Source organism: Columba livia, chromosome 19 (genome assembly GCF_036013475.1).
Source record: "Columba livia isolate bColLiv1 breed racing homer chromosome 19, bColLiv1.pat.W.v2, whole genome shotgun sequence".
Taxonomy (NCBI): Eukaryota; Metazoa; Chordata; class Aves; order Columbiformes; family Columbidae; genus Columba; species Columba livia.
This window is the reverse complement of record NC_088620.1, coordinates 5052469-5074286: the sequence shown is the minus strand read 5'-3', so window position 1 is coordinate 5074286 and position 21818 is coordinate 5052469. Positions and strand designations below refer to the sequence as shown.

The 21818-nt window shown below is 41.9% G+C and overlaps 1 protein-coding gene across 2 annotated transcripts in view; it reads left to right on the top strand.

Annotated features, from left to right (window-relative positions):
* Positions 1–21818, top strand: part of GPR107 (G protein-coupled receptor 107) — a 36552-nt gene that overhangs the window by 319 nt on the left and 14415 nt on the right. The window contains exons 2-15 of one of the 2 annotated variants that reach the window (XM_065035225.1): positions 4741–4866; positions 5174–5224; positions 5479–5567; positions 6205–6368; positions 7341–7375; positions 7585–7641; positions 8462–8572; positions 9302–9435; positions 9720–9795; positions 10631–10704; positions 11283–11400; positions 12413–12543; positions 14292–14335; positions 20377–20845. In XM_065035225.1, the coding sequence (XP_064891297.1) occupies positions 4741–4866; positions 5174–5224; positions 5479–5567; positions 6205–6368; positions 7341–7375; positions 7585–7641; positions 8462–8572; positions 9302–9435; positions 9720–9795; positions 10631–10704; positions 11283–11400; positions 12413–12543; positions 14292–14335; positions 20377–20426 (1260 nt within the window). In that variant the 3' untranslated portion in view covers positions 20427–20845. Of the gene's footprint in view, positions 1–4740; positions 4867–5173; positions 5225–5478; positions 5568–6204; positions 6369–7340; positions 7376–7584; positions 7642–8461; positions 8573–9301; positions 9436–9719; positions 9796–10630; positions 10705–11282; positions 11401–12412; positions 12544–14291; positions 14336–20376; positions 20846–21818 lie in introns of those variants that run through there. The other variant, XM_021281376.2, reaches the window with a different exon arrangement.

Genomic DNA, 21818 nt, shown 5'->3' with positions numbered 1-21818 from the left:
GTTTCTCCCTCTTCCCAGCTTTCTGGGTTTCTGCCTCCCTGGGCCTCCTGGTGTTCTTCTTTTGCCGTGTTCACCCTGTGTCCCTTTAGCCCTATCCCTGCATTTTTCCATTTGTTTCTTAGTCGTGGGGAAAGTGTGTGAAAGGGCCCCAGAACTGCAGTGGTTTGAATGTGCAAATGCTTCACGTCCTGTTAAGAGCGATGCACAAAGCTCTGTGCGATGAGGGAGGGCTGAATGTGGGATTGGGGGGGGGCGGTTCTGAAGTGGATTTGGTGGTGTTTTTTCCTTTTAACCTGCGTTCTGGAGAGGTCTTCTTGTCCTGATCATGAGTCACTTGACTCTGTATGGCTTTTATTAGCCTTCCAGAGGTAGTTTCTTTGTACTAGTCGAGTGACCAGTGGAGGTAGAAAACAATATTGATGCTCACAGCTCTCTGTTTTAATTGGCTTCTGGTTGTGGTTTGAAAGTGTGTTGTGTTGTCCTGTGCCTGTATGTGAAAAAAACCCCATTTATTTGAGATTGTTGATGGGAAGCGGTGCACATCGTGGTGGAGATCTGCAGCTCCACGGTGCTGCTGGCTGTTGTGTTTTAAATGAAAAGCTGCACAGTGGTTATAGGGCACAGGAACTGTGCTTTTGGGGTGGTGCTTTTTAAGGGCTTCTGTGTAGTTCATTAAACACTCTGTAAATCTTCAGGATGAGGTAATTAATTTTGTTCTTGTTATTAACCACTTGCAGCTTTTCGCTAATGGAAACATTGGAAGGAGTTAATAAAGCGGTATATGATCGGGACCAGCATTACTGTGTTCTTGCATCAGTTTAGGGACAAGTTGCCAGGACTTTGCAGGAGCCTTTGGGAGACAGTGAATGCCAGAGGGACATTCATGACTTATTCATAGAGAATTTTGCACACTGTAGTTATTTAATACGCAACCACATGGCTATTGTTTTGTTTCAGAATAAGTAAACTTTTCTCTGAAGCAACAAATTAGGAGGTTTGTGCTGGTTACATTATTGTTTTGAGGAGTTTGTGACCAACAGTGGAGCGCTGGAAGAATTTCTCCCGGGGTGATACTTTTACATAGAAAACTTTCAAACTGGTCTCAAGCAAATGTTTTCAGCAGCAAACATTACAGCTTCTGGCTCCTGTTTGGGTGTTTCTTAAACACACCTGGATCAATTACTAAGCTGTGTTTGCTGATTTGTGCTGTCAGAGTGGGGTATGATTTTGGTTTATAGGTATTTTGTGTGAGTTGCAACCAAGCACTGTGGAAAGTAGAAGCGTATTAATGTCTTCGTCCCCCTCCTGTATAAACACGAGCTTTATTGCAGGCGCACAGTCTCTCCCTTTCTACTTAATCTGCTGCATTACAGCATTTATGTCAATATTGGGCTCCAACAACTGTACCCTTTCACAGGGAAATCTCCCTTCCAACGATCTTGCCGTGGGCTCCTTGTTTGTCCGTGTGCTTTGACGCGGTGCCAAGCTAAAGGCCGCAGCTTTGTGTGAGCGTTTGGTGTTGGGTTTCATCAAACAAGATGTTATTGCTTAAGTTAGAATAGCCTCATTCTTGTACCTTTGTAATTAGCGTGCTACGGTGAAGCTTTTTTTGTTGTCAGAAAAGCAAGCCACAGTTTGAGTGGTTTCCTGTTCTGAAAATAACTTTTTTATCTTTATAAAAGGATATGAAATGTTTTATTTCTTCCGAGCTGGAAAAAATTATTTGAATCGTTACAGAAAACCGATGGAAACAATTTTCAGAAGTTTCCAGAAGTAGCTTGTAGTTGGAATGCTTCTCTTGACCAAAAATAAGACCTCTTTTGTCTTAACAGTTGAATGCTATAATATTGAAGCCTTATGTCTTGCATAATGCCATGGCACACTGTCTCTGAGAATGAGGAGGTTGGTCTGAACGAGGCGTTTGTCAGACACGTAGTTAGGATTAATGTCGGGGAATAGCTGAACCATCCAACTGACAACACTGTGTAGCAGCTGTGGTGTTAGTTTCTGATTACAGTGAGTTATCTTTCCAATTAACTGACTTCCAAAGGGAAGTAAGACCATAGGGGAAGTATTTCCCCTATGATATGGTCAAGATTGACGTTTTGTGCTGTTCATTTATAAATACTTGTGGCCTTCTAATGTTTGTAGGTCTTAGGCTTCAATTGCTCAAGTTGAAAATAACTTTTGCTATAATTCATTTAATCTTACACAAATTATAAGTCTTGCTATTAATCTCACATACATAAAATTCCTTCTATGCAAGAGCAGGTGCTCTCTCCTAAAACTTCCATTGTACTGATAGTGTGATCGCAATTAGATTTTGGGCAAAATGTTAAATAATATTTTTCTGCCCGTTCTTGACTACAGCATCTTGGATAACACTTTCCTGCAAACTTACTCTAATGTTCCAGGGTCAATTTTTATCCTAAAGGAGCGCAAGAAGCGGGGAAGACTTTTATGGAAGCGAGCTGAGGACTTACTGTATAGGTGTGACTGGAACCTGTTAGTGATGAGTCCTGGATCCTCCTTTCTCAATGGGGCTGGCTTAACCTTACATGCATCCTACGTAAATGGAAATAATGTGTATGCTAACAGCTCAGATGCTTAAGGGTTCACCCCTTTGTTGTAAACTTACAAATTAATATTTCTGAAGTTGCTAGTGGTTTTATAAATAAAAGTTTGATTCTTCCAACCTGTTAAACCTCCTGTGAAAGGTGAGACAATTATTCAGAAGCCAATAGCTTTAAGCTGACGATGTGTGAAGCAGCAGATGCTCTCGGCGGTCGCGCTGTTGCTTGGTGGCGACTGGTGACTCTGTGGGATCATGGAAAGCTGAAGGATTTGTGATCTAAATCTGTAAACTCTAAGCACTCAAAGCTGAGATAAAATCAGGGAGGAAAGTGTTAAATATTAATTATCTCTTGTTGGTGGGGAGTGTATTAGTGAACTGGCAGAGTAAATAAATTGAACGAAATAGCTTTTGCAAGTCCTCTGAATCAAGCAGCCATCTCTGGTCCTGTTTAAGGTGCAAAACACCTTGTGGCTGGATGACACTGTGTCCCCCCCATATTCCCCTCTACCCAGTCACCCAGACTAGTGGTCATCTGTCCAGATGTGGTTAAAACACACATGATGCGTTCTGCAAAGAGCTGGTATTAATCTTCTGTTCTGACTGGGAAACTACTCTGAAAGCAGCGTTAAATGAACCAGATGGGCTCTTGCTCAAGCATGTTAAGTGACCTAGAACCCGAACACAGCCCAGCTGTAATACCCTGAACAAAGCATCTGCTGGGAGCCGTGTGTCACTAGCTGTTTTTTCCTCTTCTGAGCATTAAGGCAACCAGCTGGTTATTTGCCAGGTTAACTTGATTCTATTAGGACGATCTCATTCCAGCTGGATTACAGGTTAACTGAGTCAGGATTAACGTCCTGCTCTTACAGTGAGTGATATTTATGCGTCAGGAATGTTTTATGCGGAGCTGTCAAAATTGATACTGGGAGTAAAGGAAGGAGGAGAACTTAGTGTACTTGTACAATTCTTAGCTCAGTGTTCCAGTACTCCAGTACTGTCTGGAACAGTTTGGTTGCCTTTAGCAGCTGACTTCTCTGCTTAGAGTATTCTGTGATCTGGTTACCTTTTCCTAAAAGAAACAGGAGGAAGAAACTATATTTTCTCTTCATGACAACTTGTAAAAGTGCTTTAAATCACACTTTAAACTTGCTTTTTATTTTTTTTGTTGCTCTGTTTCTGCTTTTCTTCCAGTTAATGATCCAGTTGCATTTAGAGTCCAACTGCATACCTATTTATTGATTTATGAATGCAAAGTAACAGGGATGTGACCTTTCCTCATCTGATGTGGCAGCTGTGTGTAATGTTTACTACTTTTCATGTGAGGTTCTTCGTGACCTCAGTATTTTTAAAAAGTGGTTACTGTACTTGAACCTTCATCAGCTGAGCAAGGCGTGGAAAGGGATGGATTTCTATAGTTTCCTTGCCAGACTGAGGAAGTAAATTGTTCTGCAACCAAGGCTGGGAGTTGAGGAGGGTGTTGGAATTTTCCTGTTAGAGAAACTAACCCAAGTGATGCTGTTTGAACTCACATAGCCAGTGTTTGGTGTTTATCCTACTTATAAGACACAAGGCCTTGCAAAAAACAATTTGAAGGAATGGGACTACGTAAGACATTTTCTCATGTATACAATACCCATAATTTCCCAGTGTGTGTTTATCCAAGCAGGGACCCAGCCTAACACAGAAGCTCTGATGGGATGACAATACGCTGTGCTACCTGTTAAACACTTGGCCAAACGCAGCTCTCAGTAGACAAGATCACTATGGGCAGTTACTTCTTCATTCTGTTGCAATGACAGCAGCTAGTGTTCAAACAAGAGTTGTCTTCATTTGTCTACTGTCTATTTTTGGTAGCAATATTTTGTTTAATCAGTGATGCCAGATATTCAGTTTCTTCCAGACTCTTTTCTTGCATATTCCTCAGTAGTATAGCCAGGTAATTAGCAAAGACACATTTACTTAAAGTTCTTGCTGTTCAGGTTATTGGGAGAGTTGGTCAATTCCAGTGAAATAGTTGGTTATATCTGGAGGTATCCTGAAAAATTGCTCTTTGTATGATCAGGTACATGTTTTGCATGAATATTTCAGTGTCAGTCTCTGTCCCTCTGCTTCTTTGCTGCTGCAGATGACTGTGTATGTGATTTATAAACTTTCCTTTCTTACAGGATGATGTGAGACAGAAGGTGCACCTGAATACTTTTGGCTTCTTCAAGGATGGTTTCATGAAAGTCAATGTCAGCAACCTTTCATTGAAGCCACCCGTGGGCCCTGATGGCAAGGAAAGCGTATCAGTAAGTGACCTTGAGCCCAGTGACAGGGTTAAATTCTAACCAGAGGACTGCTTAGAAAACCTGTGTTCAGAAGGTACTCCACGTTAGTTTGGCCTTGAATCAGTATATATTTTATTCTAGGTGGATGTGGATGAAGCAGCAAGTTTATTATATTTGAATCTTTTTTCTGTTTAATTAGCTAATGAGAATACCTGGATTCTGCCTTAAACATAATTTATTTAGAGAGCAGTATGACTATTGCGGTGGTTTGGCTTTTGATACTGGGGGAACCTGGTTTAATTTGACATTCTTTTTAATTGTCTCGTAGGTGGGGTTCAGTTTGGATCGAACAAGGAATGATGGATTCTCCACTTACCTGGTAAGTGTAAGAGATGTGAACTTCCTTTTCTAAGCCGGGGGCACCCCACAGCCTGCTTCAATCCAGGAATGGTGGGAAGAAATGCAAAATTAAAGCGGGGGGAGGCTGGCCTTTAGACATGGGCAGCTTGTTAAGGATAATTCAGTTTTACAACTTGCTGGACTAAGAATAGTAACTTCTACCTGGCGAGGGCGACGTGTCCCATTTCTTACAAACAGGAGCACACTTCAAAGATGTTTTGCTTACCTTACCAGGATGAAGAAGTGGATTATTGTATCTTGAATAAGGAACCAGAGAAAGATGTTTCGGTTGTAATCTTACGTCTGGACCTCACAACTGCAGTGTGAGTAAATAGTGTACGCTATGTTTTAAAGTTACTCCTGTAGTTGAAGCTAACATATCACTTGTGAAATTTCTGTAAGGGCTTGGAAAACTGCTGTGCATGTAATTTATTTTGAATAGGTTATATGAGAGTTGAGGGAAGGTGAGAGTGAAAGAAAGAAAAACCCTGCAGTATAGAATGGTCCAAGAATTCCTGCTGTGTGTTGGAGAGATATGGGGTCATTGGGCAAAGAATCATCCCTTAATTGTGCTGAAAGCATGAGGTCTTGGGTCACTTTTTCAGCTCTTGCACTGAATTTGCTCTTCTATTGTTTTGAATTATCTAGTTTATGGAAGTACCTTCAACACTGTATTGCTTTTTTTTGCAAGAAAAACTATGTGGAAACGTGTCTAATGAGACCCTGGTTACCAAAACGGAATAAACTTATTTTTCTTCAGCTGTTCTTGTATTTGATGTGGACATATAAACTGCCCCACAGTGATCAGTTCAGTGCAGGGCTGCTGTAAGTTAAGAACTGGTGCTTGCCTGTTCTCTATGGTTAAAAAAAAGTCAAGACAAGTTGATTTTATTTGGTATATGTAGGCTATGACAGCCTCTTTATTAATGTTAATTTGCTTTTTTCTCTTTGCTTATTTAGTGTGAAAGTACGGTTCTCTGCAGAAGCTGATTCTTTACCTAAAATTTCGTTTGTGTCTGAGGAAAATGTTACTGCCTTAAATACCAAGCCACTAAAAACTTCTGAACAGAGCAGCGATTCTGGTAAAACTCCTGCAAAGACCAACCAAAATATAGACAGAGAAGGTAAGCCTGCTAAACCTGACCTATATGTGCTCTCACTGCTAGTTCCTTGTTGGAAGTTGGATGAAATACCTTCACCAGTCCCTTCCAACCAGCATTTGTATGTTTGTATGTATGTATCTAAAGAGTTGAAATCTAGTCTGTCATTTAGAAGCGATGGGGATGGAGAAGTAAATATCCCAGTAATCTTTCATGGAGGCCCAGATCTTTGTCTGGCTTCCAGTCCAGCAGACAAAACCATTTTGTAATCTCAGCTCTGATGGGATTAGCTCATAGGCTACAGTTCATGTGATCCCTTCGTGGAAGAGTTTAGACTTCAGATCAGACTGCTTAGCAGTCTGAGTCTGTCTTGGGCAGTCACGTTCACAAGCTTTGCTGTTGTTGAGAATTTTGCGTAGTTGTTCCAACAAGTCAAGAACTGAAGCTGTATGGCACTGAAGATAGTTGATCTGACAGCCCTAGTTTTGCGTTTTCCTGCGTTCAGAAGCGTAGCATCCACATTGACACTGCACTGAGGTGCAGGAGCTGAAAGCAAAGCATCCGTTTTGAACTTTTGCTTCCTGGTAGAATGCGATGACTTTGTTTGAAAAGCTTCTTATAGGAGTGGAGTGAAAGTGTGAGCTTGACATGCTGCTCTCTAGAAGTCTCCTGTCAATTTTAGTTTCCCAAGTTAGAAAGATACTGACTTAGCAGCTCACATCTGTGTGTGTTTGGCGCGTTGTCTGTGCGTAATAGCAGATAAGCCTGTCCTGGCATTTGAGGATGCGTTTGGAATGAATGTTACTTGTAACAAGAGTCCTGGGAGAGCAAGGAGGGACTGGGAAAGAATCTCTGTTAATGATTATCTAGGAAACTGCCACGCAGACAAGTGTAGGAAGATTGGAGGAGGGGATTGGTAGTGTGCAAAAGGTGGTACTCTATGGGGATGTGTAAGTGCAAACACTCTAAATGTACAATTAATACTTTTATCTGTAGGTGCAAAGTCCAAACCAAGTACAACATCCTCACAGGTAAGAAACTATCTGCTGTTCTCTTTCAGAAAGAACCTGGGGGAATATTCCAATATAAGCATGGACAGGAAGTGGAGAGTATTAGTTTCTGTTGCTCTCAGCTTCCACTGTGAATATGCAGAATGCTGTTTTGATTGTCTGGATGATGTAGCCAAATGTGGTAGCTATCTGTTTTAAAAAAAATCTAAAAGTATCTTTTCTTTTCCCAGAACATAATAGAGCAAGAACATCCTATTCACAATGACAAAGGAACATTTTCATTTCAGGTAGGGTGTCTGTCCGTGTCTGGTCTTAATGTGTGCAGGCAGTTCCTTTGCTGTACTATTTTATGAAAGGTCTGCTGCTCCCTGCTGTAATCCCCATGTCTCTGGTATAGATGCCTCTGATTGCTCAGTAAGTTTTTGAGTACACACTCATTAAGTGCCGAAAATCTCTTACTTCATAAGGTGTAGGAGTTATTTTAAGCTGTCTTTGGTATGATGCAGTTCTTCTAAAGTATCTTAGTATGTGAACCTCAGCATATTGAAGTTTACAGTGATGCAACTAGTGCATGTGGAATTCTAACGAATAGCTGTAACCTGACTGACTCACTTAAGGGGAAGATATTCTCTGTGAAGCCAGATGAATGCTTTGTTTCAGCACACTGGTTCACTTCTGACAAACACATTTTAAATTCTGTTATGTCACACAAATCTCATTTCCATAGCTATCCCAATTTTTATAATTGGGGGAGGAACAGAATAGCTACTTAGGCTTTAGGGCAAGCATGATCAAAATGTTACCCTTTGCTGTGTTAAATATATGACAGTTCTTATTATCTTTTCTCTGTGGCAAACTAAGTTAAACACTGATACCTAAAGGTCTCAGATTACCAGAGTGCATTATCATAGATGGGTGCAATGATTTTTGCATCTGGAATTCTGTTAAAACTCACAGATACGCTGGTATCCTCAGAACAGTGTACTTGCTGAAAGGAACCAGCTGACCCTAAGTGACTATTTTCATGCCTCACTGGAGATGGCTTCTTACCAGGGCAACCCTGTTGTGAATGAAAAGAATGCTGACTTTCCTATTCCTTCTTTTCAGTTCTTTTTTAACATCAGCTCTGATAACCAAGAAGGTCTCTACAGCCTGTATTTCCATAAATGTGTTGCTGATAATGGACCGGCTAATGATCAGCAGCTATTTAGTCTTGATGTGAGTATAGCTTGTAAAATACAACTCACTCATTCACTTAGACTGAAACGTGTAGCTTTCCATTCTTGTATGCCAAGCATGCAGTGTACGAGTGTATATATGGGGTGGGAAGTGATTCAGAGTTGCATGTTTCATCTCTGTAGTGGCATTTCTGAAGGAAGCAATGACATTCAGGAGAAATAAAATACTAGTTTTGAAGAAATGTCTGAAAATCTGAAATCTGTGTGTGGGCTGGGTTTAGTCTACACAGTTGTGACTATGTGCTGTAATAAGATGGGAGCTAAAACAGCTGTTCGTGTTTTGCTGTGCTCAAAAAATCGCATTTCAGCTGTGTGTGACACTCTCCACACCTAAAATTGGGACTATGCAAAAAACCTGCTTGTTTATGCAAGGTTCTAGATGCTGTTTCTGGATCAAACATGGGCAAACTCTGAAGTTTGATATATAGAACAGCTATTCTTTGGAAAAATTATTTTGCCTTTCTGAAGCACTGGAAGCAACTTCTGTCCTTTTCTGCTTTTCAAGGAAATTATTATTGTGGGCGTAATCTTGCAAATGTTGATTGTTGAGGATGAAGAGCTGCTTTTAGTTTTTTCTTTAGGAGTCTCATAGCAGTCACCACTTCAGAAAAGCAACTTTTAAACTGAGGAAATTTGATTGTGAACTGTAAGTCAGTGCTTTAACAAAACGTTTTTTCAGCTGTACACATAACATACCTGTAATATTTAGATAGAAATTACGGAGAAGAACCCTGAAAGCTACCTCTCAGCGGGTGAGATCCCTCTGCCAAAACTTTACATTTCCATGGCTATCTTCTTTTTCCTGTCTGGGACCGCGTGGATCCACATACTTCGTAAACGCAGGTGAGCAGGCTCGTTTGGGGTCAGCAAGAAGTATGGACTTCTTGCTTGATTTTTATTTTTCATTCCTCCTTTTATAATGCCCAATTCACAGTCAGATTTAGTCACTTAAAACTCCAAATCTGGCCCAACGTTGTATGCCTAATACATACACTTTGTAGTTGAAAACAGCTATATCTATCAGTATCGTTGTTTCAGACTGTTCTACAGTTATCAAGTTGGAGGTTAAGAAATTATGAAGTTTTTACTGCTGGTTTTTAATTGATGCTTTTTTTTTGTCTTCCCAGTAATGATGTCTTTAAGATTCACTGGCTAATGGCAGCTCTCCCTTTCACAAAATCTCTGTCCTTAGTCTTCCATGCGGTATGTATAATGTGTCTGCCCTAAGTTTTTGTTAGGAAGTAGAAACACGGAATCCAGGGCGGGTTGTTAGAGAAATCTGCTTTGGGGTGGGGGAGAATGGGAGGGAGAAAGAAATGCCTTTTGTATTGAAGCACAGGAACTGAATTGCAGCTGTTTGAGTGTGATTCAGTCTTCATCAGCAGATTCTGACTTTCAGTACAATTGAAATCATGGCCTGAAGTGATAAACCATATGTGAGGATTGAATGAGTTCCGTGAATTCTAATGTTTTGTCCATCTGAGGCTGGCCTCGTGTATTCGTGTCATCAGCAAACTTGCTGATAGTCACTCTCTTTCCTTGTCCAAATCATTGGTGAATATATTGAATAGTATAGGCCCCAGTACTGCCCCCTGAGGCACTGCACTAGATACAGGCCTCCAACTGGACTCTGCCCCATTGACCACGACTCTCTGGCGTCTTCCCTTCAGCCAGTTCGCAGTCCACCTCACTACCTGCTCATCCAGACCGCACTCCCTTAGTTCAGCTGTGAGGATGCTGTGGGAGACTGTGTCAAATGCCTTACTCAAGTCAAGGTAGACTGTGTGGGACAGTTATAGGTTGTGTTAAATATATGCACTAACACTTAGGAAATACAGGAAAAAGAAATGACCTCGTTGTTTCTAAACAAAACTAGAACACTTTGGGCGTATTTTCAAAGATGTAACAGAGCTGAGTTTGTACGCACTGGTTGGAAAATGAAACTTGCTGTCGTGTGCCAAGCAGACCTGTTTTATAGACATGGGTGGGATGCTGCTGAGCAGCTTGTGAAGTAACGTACTGTATTTTCTGCTTCCAGATTGACTATCACTACATCTCCTCTCAGGGATTTCCTATTGAAGGCTGGGCTGTCGTTTATTACATCACTCACCTGTACGTATGTCAGAAGATTGATGTGATAGATCCAAACAATGAAACCGAATCCTGTGTGGGGCTGCCCCCTTCCCTCCTAAGCAAACTGGAAAATTGCTGATTCTTTGATACTACGGTCTGAATGACAAGACAACAATCAGCCCAGTGTGAAGGGGAAAGCTCTACTTAGAGAGGGCAGCTGCAGAGAATTGGTACTTATGTGGGTGAAGGAGTCAAAGGAGGAGAAACGCTTTTCTTTTCTTTGTTCATACTAATATTCAAGTATCTAATTTGCTCTTGGTGTGAATGGTAAGAGGGTACAGCTGCCAGTGTTTTCTCTTGTTCACAATGGCAAATGGATGACTCCCCCAGGAAAAGATTGCACGTGTTGACAGTTGTGAATGAAGTGTAATATTACTATGTGATACACAGTTGTAAGCAAGTACATCTGCTTCACTGTGGCAGGATAAGCACTTGCCAAAATTATGAATAGCAAGGCATGTTTGGGTTTGTGGCGTTACTACTGTACGAGAGAACTGGGCAGAGGAGGAAGTGTGATAAAATAAAGCCTCTCACTGCTGTGTCTGTTTCTCTTTCAGACTGAAAGGTGCTCTTCTGTTCATCACTATTGCCCTTATTGGCACAGGCTGGGCTTTCATTAAACACATCCTGTCAGATAAAGACAAAAAAATTTTCATGATTGTCATCCCACTTCAGGTGAGGACCGAGCAGCATCAGTACTCGTGATCTTGTGGGAGAGCTGCCTGTGGAAACTGTAAAAGGCTGTGAATCCTTTGTGAAATACTGCATAGCTATGGCTTGTATAAGCATATTGGTTACAATTGAAGTTGAGCTGGAATTTCCTGGGCCAGAAGTTACTTCTTTAATTTTCCCCATTTTTTTTCTCCCTATATATTGAGTATGAGATAGTTGTTCATTTGCTGACACTATTTGATCCACTAGCTGTAAGGTAGCTATATTCATGCTGTGGCAAAACTTGGATGGCAAAATAGCACTAAACTACAAAGCAGTGAAATTAAGCGCAAGTTGTTGCTTCTGAAATGCTTGCTGAATAGACTTAATAACAAAAAAAGGAGAAAACTGAGACTTCCAGGTCTGTTGGGTCTGAGGAAAACTTTCCCAGTGTGTTCAAAGTTACCAGTGCTTGTTTACTACTCGGGGAACTGATGTAAACAGGAGGGCAGCATTTCTGTTTGTTGTAGATAGAACAGCTTTTCTGCCTTTCCAGATTAAATCCCTTACCCAGCTGCAAAACCAGAAGTATATCATTAGTGTTTGAGGCTCTTATACAGCTCAGGTATGGAGTACAAAACCTAGTCAATGACCAGCTTGAATGATTTACTTTATTTAGAATGATGTGTTTAAACTGTTTGCTCTATGTGCATACATACAGTCCTGCTTCTGTATTTAATGAATAGACTTTGCTCTTTTTATATCTACTGTTATAGTAGGTTTTGCACAGTATGTAACAAAAGGAAGTACTTTCTGAATGTCAGCAGAAATATGTTCCAATCAGGTTTATTTCTGTAAATCCTGTGAAGATGCTTCAGAACATGTGACTTTCTTGACACAGAGCTGCAGAAGAATTATTGGTGTTACTGAATGGGCTCTTTCTGCAGCTGTGGGGCAGCTTTTGCTGAATTGGCAGCCCCCATCTAGTGTCTCCTTGGAAAGCTGCTGAAACCATGAAGCATGTTTTGTTCTGTAGGTACTGGCGAATGTGGCGTACATTATTATAGAGTCAACAGAAGAGGGGACAACTGAGTATGGCCTGTGGAAAGAAATCCTCTTCCTGGTAGACTTGCTGTGTTGTGGAGCCATTCTATTTCCAGTGGTATGGTGAGTCACTGTGTGTTGGGTGGTTTCTGAGCCCTGGTGGCTCGAGCTGTTTCTGAACTGAGGGGTATTGAGTGTTGGTTAGAGCTAAAGGTACTGCCAGAGCAAGGAAATGTCACTCCTTTGGGGGTCAAGTCTTTTGTTACCTTTTTTAAACAATGTCAGTCCTAACATTTCAGTCCTGTGTTGTGGAAGATACTTGTTTTGGGGGTATTAATGTGGGCATAAGGTGAAGTGGGTGTTGATTTACATGTGGCCAGCACAATGCAGGCTGTAGGTGATTTCGAAACTTGACATTTAGCAGAAGTGCTGATTGTTACATTGAGAAATGGGGTTTTGCTTTACTGGCTGAGGTTGGAAATGAGGCTCCTAACTTCTAAACCAGCAGTGCTGTCTAAGATCAGCGCTGCCTTCAAGCAGAGTAGCTGTTTTTTTTGACTGTTTAGAAGAAATAATCCCACAGGGAGCATTTCCCTGCCCTTCCTTCCACTCTACTTGGCAAGGAATAATGTTGGTTATATAAATCTCAACCAAAACACAGATAATTCAGATAAACACTCTCGTTGCTTTGTGCCAGTTAGTCAGAACATTTGCCTTCTAAATTCATTTTGGTCTTAATTGGATAAACAGCTGGATTTAAAGTGTGATAGGAAGGAGCTTCTGGCTCCATGGTTAGTAAACACAGAATATTCTTATTTTTCTCCAGCATCCCCAGTATTTTTTTTCCTGAAACAGAGTGAATGTCTGTCTACTAAACATGTCATGGCTCTAGAATGTGTAACTCTCATGTTTCAGAGAACTGTTTCTTAATGCATATGTATATATGTGTGTGTAAAGACACACGTATGTGTTGCTCAGTAGATGGGAGTGATCTTCAGCGTGGCTGGTGAGGGTGGCTTCTAGATGTCCTTACCTCCCCACTTGTTCTCTGTGTCTTAGTGGCCTTCTGCCAAGGCTGGGAAATGCCTTCCAAGAAACGTGCATTACCCACTTGTCCCTTTCCCTAACCCTGTCAAAACACTGCAGCTCTTCAGAGGTTTAGGGGTGTTTGGGTGCAGCAAATAAAACTGCAGGAATATTAACTTTAAAGAGACTGGTTTCCTGTGATAAAGGTGACTTTTACAGTTACAGCTCTTACTACTTAGTGCTGGAATCTCCTACATTGTCATGTACCACGGGCAGTGAAGCCCAGGGCATAAAATCCTGCCCCTTTTTCATCTGGATGGTGTCACTGCAGCTGGTGGGATGACTCATGGGAGCGAGGTGACTAAGGCTTGGCCCTTGAATTTACATTCCTGCAGGGTATTTTCTCTTACATAACTTGCCTATGTAGTCATGTAAGCTGTAATCAACTACTTAAATGAAAAGAGCTTAAAAGAGCAGTAAGATGCCAAATGCTTGGCAGTACTCTGAATAGTAGCTCAGCTTAATTGTACAAGTGGAAAACATTATTCTGGAAAATGCTCCAGTTTCGCACTCTGCTCCCTCCTCCCACAAAGCTTTCTGTAGGCTGAAGTAGGCTTTAGCAATCGGCTTTCTTAATCACAAGGAGATACAGATACTTGAAGTAACTGCCTGAGCCAGGGAGATCGGGGTGAAATATATGCAGTGCCAAGCACACTAAGCACAGTTAATTACGAGCATAGCACAGCCATAAAGAGCTAAAAAACTTGTTAGAGTTCTAGAGGGCTGCAGTGAAAAGAGAGTGCAAAAATTATAGCTAATCTACTTGTCTTATTTTTATTTTTCAGGTCAATAAGACATTTACAGGAGGCTTCAGCAACAGATGGGAAAGGCAAGTAATCTGTAATTTTATTGTTTTATGCTGCATGCCATAAGATAATGTCAGAATTTCAAACACATGGTACTGAATTAAAATATAAAAACCAGAACTTTAAATCTGCACTATGGTATTGTCACACTGCTGCTCTCTCTCAGTAGCTTAGTGGGAATAACTTTTGGGAAATTACCTTTTTCATGTGTTGCTTTGCTCTCAGGACTCCTGCGTGGGACTTATTCTCTGGTACTTGCACAGCTCGGTGCTCCAGCCAGACGTCACATGGAGCAAATCATCTTGACAGATTTGCCTTATTTTCTCAGACTCAAGTGTTCAGAAGCAGAACTAGAAATGAATTCCAGAATTGCTGGTCAAAATAGACCCTCTTATTTCAATTTCAACAGAAATCTGTTCCTGCTAGAACAGAGGGAAGCAAACCTCATTATAAAACAAAACATTGGTATTGGTATTTGGTGTAACACAGGTCTTCACTTGTCCGTGTTTGTACAGCGGCTTAAAGGTCTGCTTGTGTAAAGCTGTGTCGTGTTTAACATAGGAGTGAAAATGAGGTGATGGATGGAAATCCAGCCCAGATGCGGTTTCTGTAGCATGTGCTATTCCTGCCTTATCCGCTCGCTTCTTCTGAATTAGTTCCTCAGTTGGCTGCAGATCCAAGCCAGGGAGCACAGCACTGGCTTCCTCGGAAGTGTTCTGTCATTTGATGGCAGACTCTTCTTGAAAGCTTTATTTGTAGAAAGTCCTTTGTTGCCGACATCCTTTCATCCCAGTCTTATCCCTTAACTCTTGTCTCTTCTTTCTGGAGACAGTCTTCTAGGTCTGGTTATTTCTCCCAGCCTTTTCCTGGCTTCCCCTGAGACACATCTCAGATGGTCTGTAGGCTGGTAGGTGAAGTGTGAGGCTGGGCACCGAACTCGGCTCTGCACAGACTGCAGATTAGGTCTTTTCTTGCCATCTGTTAAACTGAAACAATAATTAAGGTAAGCTCAGCTTTTTTCTTGAGATTCAAAGTTGTTCCAAAAACCAGCCAACCACCATACACACACACACACACACCCCACTCCAAACCTAAAGGGGAAAAATATTAATTTCTAATAGAAACCAATGTAAAAGAGGTTAGTCTTGATAATGGAACATGAATGTTATTGGTGGATTTCTCATTGGTTTGTTCATGTAGGTTCAGTGACATTCACTAATTAATTTGTTTTACCTTGTCCATTGAGCATATGTTCTGAAGTGTTTATGCTTTTACAAAGTCTGCTGAAATTTAGACATTACTTGAAGCAGTCTCCTTCTTTTGAACATACGTAAGACCTGATTCTTAGCTGAAGCCACCACGTGTGGCTGCGAGTGCAGGTCAGTTTTCCTGTGGCAAGGAGAGAATTGTTGGCTGGCCATGGAGCCTGTGAATATTCTGAATGTGAGTACTTGGCAGCTTCTACTCATAACTGAGAAACAAACCCTCTGCATCTGTGACGTCTCAGGTGATCACCCCGTGTCTACTTTGCACTTGTTGGTTCTTATCACAAGATGGTGCTATGGAGTTTGCTTAGCTTCAGAACATACTGGGTGAAGGAGAGTAAGAGTAAGGTGACCAACCAACATCAAGATGTTGAGCAGAGAGTCTGACTGTGCACGTGCCCAGTGTTCGTTGTGATGGGTGGAATCCAAATCAAAGGAAAACCAAGCAGTTCTGAAGGATGTGTTGTGATGTATAATGGAGTTAAAAGAAAATGGTGATCTGAGAAGAGCTGGTTGTGTCTTGATAGCTAGTCAGTGATACGCACAATGGCCCCTGAGGGCTATGCTTAGTCTTCTGTTTTGTTTTATTCTGCACGGGTAATGGTGCTTGTTGTCATTCATGTTGCTCATGGGCCACCTACTGCTATTACCACACTTTATTGAACTTGCAGGACCTGTACAATTGTGTGTTGAGAGGGACTTAGCAACTGCGTTATGCTGCACTGATAAAGAAGCTAAGGAAAAGAAAAATTCAGGCAAAACATAGGCACCAAATTGTTGCCAGCACAGGCACAGTGCTGGGACTCGCTTGTGAGATACAACGTGGGCAAAGTGTTTACATAGAGGCTGTTGATAGGAACCCATGGGGAGCACGTGAATGGCAATGCGATGCCAGAAGCAGAACATTACCTAATGATGTCATGCTGCTAATGTGCCTGATTGAGAAAAGCAAGAGTGATTTGGTTGTACTGTAACAAGGTAAAATCATTAAATCATTTGGTAGGCTTATCTATTAATAGTCTTGACTAGAACCACATGTTCTTAACTCTGTAGGCTTCCCTTGGAGACCCAGTCCTGCAGAGGTGCTGCTCAGTTTCTTAGCTTGCTCATGAGAAAAATAGGACCAGTGTGGACTCTAAAATCACCAGTGTGATTGTGCATGTTGTTTTTTGTGATTAGTTGTGGTGTTTTGTTTTTTTTTCACAGTTGAAAATAGTTTTCTCCTGAAGTGGTAAAACCTGTTGGATCCTCTCATGCAGTTTAACTGCTGCGCTGCCTGTCCTGTGGTTAGTGACTGAATCTTGCTCAGACGGTTCTAGCTGGACTGCCTGTTCCTTGCTGGGATTTATCGTCTGGTATTACCACAAAGGCTGCTTTCCCTCACACAGATTTCATTAACTTGTAGGGTGTCTTGGGGAATTTTATACTATAAATTCAATAACTGTTTTTTGTGGTGCTGAGTCGTCCGGTGACCTCCTTGCTGGCAAGGTTATTTTTTTTGTTTCCTTTTGTCTCCTAAAACGACTCCAGGACTTCACAGCTCAGTATCACGGTGGTGTTTCCTGACTCTGTCTCGTCCTCTTCCAGCTACTTCACAACCTGTTTATTAGACAGCAATCCCTTGGGTCAAGTGCAGCCATGACTGCAGTGTGACTAGACTAGAAATGAAGCAGAAGGCTGGTCTGACTGGGCTTTTAGTGTGTTACAGTCACCATTGCCACAGGCTTTTGTGTTAGAAATGTACATTTAGGAAAAAGGCTTGTTATAGGTAGCAATGGAGTCACTAGCTAATAGCCATTTAAATGTCATTCTTTTTTAAGATGACTTTCTAAAGTGGGAAAGCTAGAAGAATGGGTCTAAAGCCATAATTATCCAGGGAGCCCTTTAGATGCACAGATGCTGTGGGTTGCTAGTGAACAGTAGGCACGGCACAGGGCTACAGCAGAGTTTGAGCTCCCTGGTTGTTTGCTTTCCCCCCCTCAAAGGTGGTCTTTAAAGCAAAATATCTGACCTACATGGGCTTCTTATCTTGCACAGCAGTGGGTGTAAACATCCTATTTTTAGGAGCTTTTTTCTTCCCCTTTTAAAGTTACCACCTTCAGACTTAAGGAAGTGCCTTGCTGCAGCTCTCTGGACTGTCGCTGTTCTTTCAGCTGGCAGTGTGCTCTGTCCATTTCCAGATCTCTGTTACAAATGTCTTGCTTGCAGATTTAAGGAAATCAGCCTTGCAAGCTGAGCTAGAATTTTTGGGGCTAGAAAGCTGCTCAACTACAACTACCTTGTTTACAGGCATCATGAGAAGTCTTTATAAGACGCTTAGAAGACGTTCTTAAGAACGTGGTTAGGTGACAGTGTTAGGTTAATAGTTGGACTGTATGGTCTAGAGGGTCAATTCCAACCAAAATGATTCTATGAGAAAAGGAAGGGAGGGAGAATGTTGTACTGAACTCTCTCATTTTTGTTTGAAACTCAAAGTTCCTGGTCACTGGACCTCTGAAGTCTCATAACCCACTCTTGTGTATCATGTCCTCTGTTGTTTGAGGGAGGAATGGAGGGCTGGAAACACCACTGCAGTTCTTGTTCTGCTTGTGCCTCTGCGTGTGTGATGAGACGTGAAACTCAGTGCAGTCTGATCACGAACGCTTGGCTATTTCCCTGAAGCACTGCAGCGTGTCATAGTTTGCAGCAGAATTACGGGAAATACATTGCAGAGTGTAGCTCCTGGGTGACATTCCCTGTGTTCAGTGTCTTCCTGCTTCAGTGCCGTGAAAATGCTGTGAACAAAGAGCCTGGTCCTGCCATGCTGAAGGCAATGGCTTCATGCAGACCCACGCTGAAACAGCCCCACAGTGACCCAGCAAGGAGGAGGGGGTGGCACGGGGTAAATGCGCTCTAGGCAGTACACGGACATCTTAAACCTGGAGATAAAGCTTAGGGAACTGTGTTGAGGCCTCCATGGATAGCACTGCAGAGCTGAGAAATGCAAGTTGAGAAATGAAATAGGTTTATGTTCCAGTGCACCACTTGCAGGCACCCTAGATAGCGATCCAGGGGTGGTGTTGCAGTTACATGTTGGAGATATATTACTTATCCTGTACTTTGGATATTTTCTGGCCCTGCTGGGGAGCTTTTGTGCCAAATGTCTAATGTGTTTCCGAATATTGAAGATTAACTGGTCTGTGCTGCCTTCTCAAGCGTGACAGAGAGTTGCTGTATCTGTTTCCTTGACCTCTTCTTTCTGGAGTAGGAATGCTTTTAAGCAGAGTGCTATAGAGATTATAGGGCCAATACTCCTCAGAGTTACTCCCGGACTTGCTTTTTGAGGTCTAGACCTACATGTGTGCCTCCATTCTTGGGGCAGGAGTGGGAATAGAAGACTTCCATTTACTGTTTTGGAATGACACAGATTGCATCTCAAATGCACCAGAGATAGTATAGCATGCAAAGCATTGGAGAAATATTCTTAGATGTACTTTAGCACGTTTGCTCAAGATGCATTATGGTTTGCCCTTGCGTACTGTATTAGTTGGACTTGAGCTCTCTATGCCTCGGCTGCAGTCCTCTGATTGTTATTACACATGTATTCTGAAAAGGTCAGATTAATTCAGCAAAAAGCTGTTGTCTGATGGTGTGTGAAGCTACAGTGAATGGTCTGACTTTTTTTTCCCCATTTTATAGGCTGTCTCAGCACTTGAAATTAGCACGGGGCAATCTGTAAAAGAGATTGATTATCAAAATTCTGCAGCATGCTCTGTTTTGATTGATGCAGATCAGGCTATTGCAGGCACAAGCTGTGCAAGTAAATGGTGATAGAGAGGAAACCAAGGGAAGCAAGGTATAAATGTTATAAACCTTTATTGGAGGATGGCTTTTATCTTTTTAATTACTGTAGAAAAGAGGTGGAACACAAGTATGAATTCATTTGTAAAACCTTTGGTAGAAAGTCTCTACTGTTTGGGTTTTTTTACCTTCTCTGCAGTTCTTTTCCTTGGAGAATGTTTATCATACTCGAAACATAAATTTACCCAACCTTTACTGCATGCTGTGATTGCTGCTGTGTTATCACAGCTTTACAGGTTGAGGCTGCGAGTGATTCAAGTTGTAAGTGACAGCTGCTGGCCTGGCCTTTCTCCTCGCAAGTGTTGCTGTCAGTGTCTGGACTGCCAGGCTGAGCTGAATCAAAGTCTTAAAGTGTCCAGCATAGCAAGGCTCAAGCGTTACTGCTTGGAGCACATTCAGCCTGTGAAAAAGCAATTCACAGGCTGCTGATGCCAAGCAATGATGATTTTAGACTTTCTCCAGAACAGTGTGTGCTGTAACTTTGAGCTGTTTAAAAAAGACTGGCAGAATTTTGTAGATATGCATTAATATGGACTTCAGTATCTGATAGTGGAGGGTAGTATTCCTGAAGCTGAGGCAGCTAGAGGAGAGCACCTAGCTGTGATAAATAAGCAAACCAGCTACCAGAGGTGATTCTTCAGTGTTTCTACTTGTGGTGGTTGTCTCTGTTTCTTTCCCATGCTCAGCAATTCTAGATATCTGGATATACCAACCTACAGCTCCTTGGTATTGACTATGACAATGAGTAGGTGAGATCTTGAGCTGGGCTCTGCCATTTGGGAGAGGTGGCTTTGTGACACTTGAGTTGGCAGCCGGATTTTTGGCTTCACTCTCCTCTTATGTGTTGCATGGATCCAACAGCAATGACTCCCTAGTGCTCTCAGTTGTTGACTGCAAAGCGTTGATGAACTGGCAGTTTGAATCACAGCTGTTGAGTTGGTGTTCCCTTCACTACACAGCCTGGCAATTCTCCTGGCCTGTCATTGCACCAGTTGGTGGCAGCTATTGAAGATGAATGCGTTGAATTGAAAATAGAGCCTTCTATGCGCAAACCGGTATGTGGTTAATCACAAGATCCTCATGGTCACACTTAATGTAGCTCTTCTTAAATAGGACAGTATTGCTTCTTTGCCTCATGATTCAATGAGTCTGTCCTGCTTATTTACATGGTTTAGTCTTTCTCCAACTGTCTTAAAAGCTTTTAACATTAGGTTATCGGATAAAGCACTAGACCCATGAAAAACTAAGTTTTTGCTGTTTAAATGTGGGAAACTAGCCTTTGTGAGGGACAGAAATGAGGCAGAAGTAGCTAAATCAGTGTCTTGGGGCTGATTTAGCTATCAAGGATTTAGTCATGTTCTAGCAGTTCCAAGTCTTGCTGTCTGCTGCCTGGTGGAGTGCTCTGTGCCTCACTCTTGGTACTCCACAGATGCGAGTCTAAAGTTTGGGCACTGCTTTCCAGAGTTCAGAACTCTTATATTGTGAAGTAGGTGCTATTCCATGTTCAGTGTTTCATGAAGGGAACATCCTCCCAAAACTGAGAGCTGGTGTTCCCCTGACACACCGTGCTGCCAGGTTACCCCAGGAGCGCAGTCCCGCCCAGAGCCAGCCCCGTCTGATGGGTGTTCAGGTGAGTGGTGCACAGTACAGGCTTTAGCTGCCTGGAAACAACCTTGGCGTTTCTTCACAAATAAGGTTTGCTTCTTTCCTCTTGAGCTCTGGCTCTGCGTTCTCTTACTGACATGCCCTGTGCTCTGTCAGAAGTTAAACACACCATTTGGAAATGTGTGAAGCCACCAGCCAGCACTAAATCAAAACTCCTTTCATCTTAATTTTTATCTACGTGTCAGTTTATGCCTTGTGTTTTAAGTCGGCTGCTGTTATAGTATGTCTGTTGGAGGGTTTGTATCTGTTTCGGGGTGTCCATAGCTTTCAACAGTTCTTCTGGAACACTGAAGGCAAGTTTTGGAAAGTACCTCTTGATCTCTGGATTATACAAAGCAGGTTTATAACAAAATGTTTTGTCTTCTATTGTATTCCTGGTTTTTCTATTTTCTATTGTATTTCTGTATTGTATTCCTGGTTTTTATATGTAGTGAGAACCTAGATCAGTTTGAGTGGTGCATTTGACACCTTTCCATAAGGAAACCTTTGGGTTTTGTCTCAGGAAGCAAAGCTTTTTTTTTTTTTAGCTATTAGGCCTCCTATTCTGCATTGTTGTGAACCTAGAAAATCTTATACAAACACATGCAGCCTTTTATTATCTGCTTTTTGCAGTGGATGATTTCTGTGGGGGAGCACAGGTGAACTTAAGCACAATGTGTTGCATTTCTGTGTCTGATCAAAAACTGTAAGAAGGGCTTGGAGGGAATACGTGTGGGGGAATATGTGTGGTAGTACT